The sequence below is a fragment of the Etheostoma spectabile genome, chromosome 15 (genome assembly GCF_008692095.1).
Source record: "Etheostoma spectabile isolate EspeVRDwgs_2016 chromosome 15, UIUC_Espe_1.0, whole genome shotgun sequence".
NCBI lineage: Eukaryota > Metazoa > Chordata > Actinopteri > Perciformes > Percidae > Etheostoma > Etheostoma spectabile.
This window is the reverse complement of record NC_045747.1, coordinates 34,616,888-34,619,499: the sequence shown is the minus strand read 5'-3', so window position 1 is coordinate 34,619,499 and position 2,612 is coordinate 34,616,888. Positions and strand designations below refer to the sequence as shown.

The 2,612-nt window shown below is 50.4% G+C and overlaps 1 protein-coding gene across 1 annotated transcript in view; it reads left to right on the top strand.

The window, feature by feature from the left end:
- Nucleotides 1-2,000: 2,000 nt before the first annotated feature.
- Nucleotides 2,001-2,612, top strand: part of LOC116703160 (keratin, type I cytoskeletal 13) — a gene marked incomplete at its 5' end in the record, with an annotated part of 4,423 nt that continues 3,811 nt past the window's right edge. The window contains 2 exon segments of the mRNA XM_032537800.1: nucleotides 2,001-2,297; nucleotides 2,476-2,558. Coding sequence (XP_032393691.1) covers nucleotides 2,001-2,297; nucleotides 2,476-2,558 — 380 coding nt within the window.

Here is a 2,612-nt window from a genome sequence, read left to right as displayed (position 1 = left end):
CCCCCCCCCCCTTATCGCTCCCTTTCTTTCTTCCCTTGACTAACACTGCCTCGCCCTCACTGACTACTATTCCTTTTTCTGTGTTGCTTCACAAACAATATGCTTTTTATTTCTATCTTCTTGTTTATTTTTTGTGTTTTTTTAACGTGCATAATGAGTAAAAAAAACCACCCCCAACCGACCTCGTCAGACTCAGCCAACCAAGAGCCTGGGTCTGTCCCAGGTTTCTTCCTAGCCACTGTCACATTAAATGCTCTTGGGGGAATTACTAGAATTGTTGGGTCTTTTTAAATTATAGAGCGGTCTAGACCTGCTCTATCTGTAAATTATAGAGCGGTCTAGACCTGCTCTTAATCTGGTAAATTATAGGAGCGGTTCTCGGACCTGCTCCTATCTGTAAAAATATAGGCCGGTCTAGATCTGCTCGATCTGTAAATTATAGGAGCGGTCTAGATCTTGCTCTCTCTGTAAATTATAGAGCGGTCTAGAGCTGCTCTATCTGTAAATTTAAGCGTCTGCTCATGCTTAATGAGGCGTATGACCTGCTCTATCTGTAAATTAATAGAGTGGTCTCTACTCTCTATCTGTTAAATTTATAGAGCGGTTCTAGACTGCTTAACGGTAAATTATAGAGCGGTCTAGACCTGCTCTATCTGTAAATTATGGAGCGGTCTAGACCTGCTCTATCTGTAAAGTTTCTAGACATAATTTATGATTTGATACTACAAATAAAATTGAAATTTCTCTTCCTAATGTCCATCACACAAGGAAATCAGCTACGTCTGCATGCGCACACCTCAATGCGAATTACAATAAGATAATCTAAAACAAACATGCCCCCCCCACCTTGTTTTTTCATTTGTTTTTATTCTCCTTCTCCCTTTTGTCTTATACGGTGTCATTTGTCTTGAGAAAACTAAGAAAACAGCAACTCATCCGGACCAAATCTTGGTATGCACCTATCTGATCCTCTGCTTGTTGACTGACAGCAGCCTTGTTCTCACCATCGTCCTGCAGCTCTTTCAGCTCCTGCAGGCCTCCCCGGTTAGAGCCACGTTATGTAAACCCACGTCTTTGTGCGTGACAGGTGTAATAACCCTGACTTCTTTCATGGTAATCGGAGGATGTCATTCCACAAGCTGCTGTGAACCCTGACCCCTGAGCCTGTAACGGAGCGTTCACCTCGCCCACACACCGACTGACATTCAGAAAAACCTTCTAAACATCTGAACGACACGATACTGGCTGATAGTGAGCGTTGGCCTTGGCTGCGTGTTCCGACACACACGCCCCTCCTCAGTAATTACAAATCCAAAGGTCGCACACAAAGCCCCGAGCTTCTGCACACCTCCGATAACACGACCTGGCCCTGGCACGCACCGCAAGCACTAAAAGGTCACATTACCCCCCCGCTGGAAGGTAACTAAGTACATGTACTCCTGTACTGCACTTCAGTCCACATGTTGAGGTACTTGTACTTTGAGGCTTCTACTCCACTACATTCATGTGACAGCTTTAGTTACTAGTTACATAAGTAACATTAGCACTATTTACACTGCAGGACCTTTCCCTGCTGCAGTGTGTTCACAGTGTGGTATTAGTACTTAAAGGATGTGAGTACTTGCACTACTGCATTTTACAGGTTACATTGTTCGGTGACCCTCCCCGGCCACGCCTCATACCTGGCGAGTCGCCGCGCCCGCAGCTGCTCTGAGTGATTGATGAGTGCTCGGCTCCAGGAGCTGTATAAGAGGAGGCCGAGCCCTGCAGCTCTTCACTCTCTCTGTGGCCCCGCAGCAGAAAGAAAGCTCCATCCATCATCCATCCATCATCCATCCTCCATCCATCCTCCATCCATCTTCCATCCATCCATCATGACCTCCTACATGTCCAGCTCCATGAGGAGCTCCAGCGGCTCCCTGGTCAGCGGCTTCGGCGGCGGGCGGATGTCATCGTCCATGAGGGCCGGCAGCGTGTACGCGGGCGCCGGCGGCGACGGCGTCCGCATCTCCACGGCCGGCCGGGGCCTCGGGGCGAGCATGGGTGGTGGTGGCGGCGGCTTGTCCTCCTTTATCACCTGCATGTCCGGCACCAACGACAGCGTCATCGGCAACGAGAAGTTCACCATGCAGAACCTGAACGACCGCCTGGCCACCTACCTGGCCAAGGTGCGCTCCCTGGAGAAGGCCAACGCCGAGCTGGAGCTCAAGATCAGGCAGTTCCTGGAGAGCAAGGTGGGCCCGTCGGCCAGAGACTACAGCGCCCACTACGCCACCATCGCGGACATCACGGCCAAGGTAACAGCTCCCTCCTCCTCCCCAGGGGGAGAGTCTGCAGGGAGGAGGGTGGGGAGCTCTGTAGGAGCTTTTACTGCACTTTAAAATCTAATGGTCATCAACAAAAATGCAGTATCCAACTGCATGTCTACACATTTTCTTCATATCGTGATGATGTAACACGCTGTGCTGTGTCCAGATCCAGGCGGCCACCAAGGCCAACGGAGCGGTCCACCTCAGCATCGACAACGCCCGGCTGGCGGCAGACGACTTCAGGGCCAAGTGAGTCGCACGCACAAAACACGCAGGCACGCACAAAACACGCAGGCACGCACA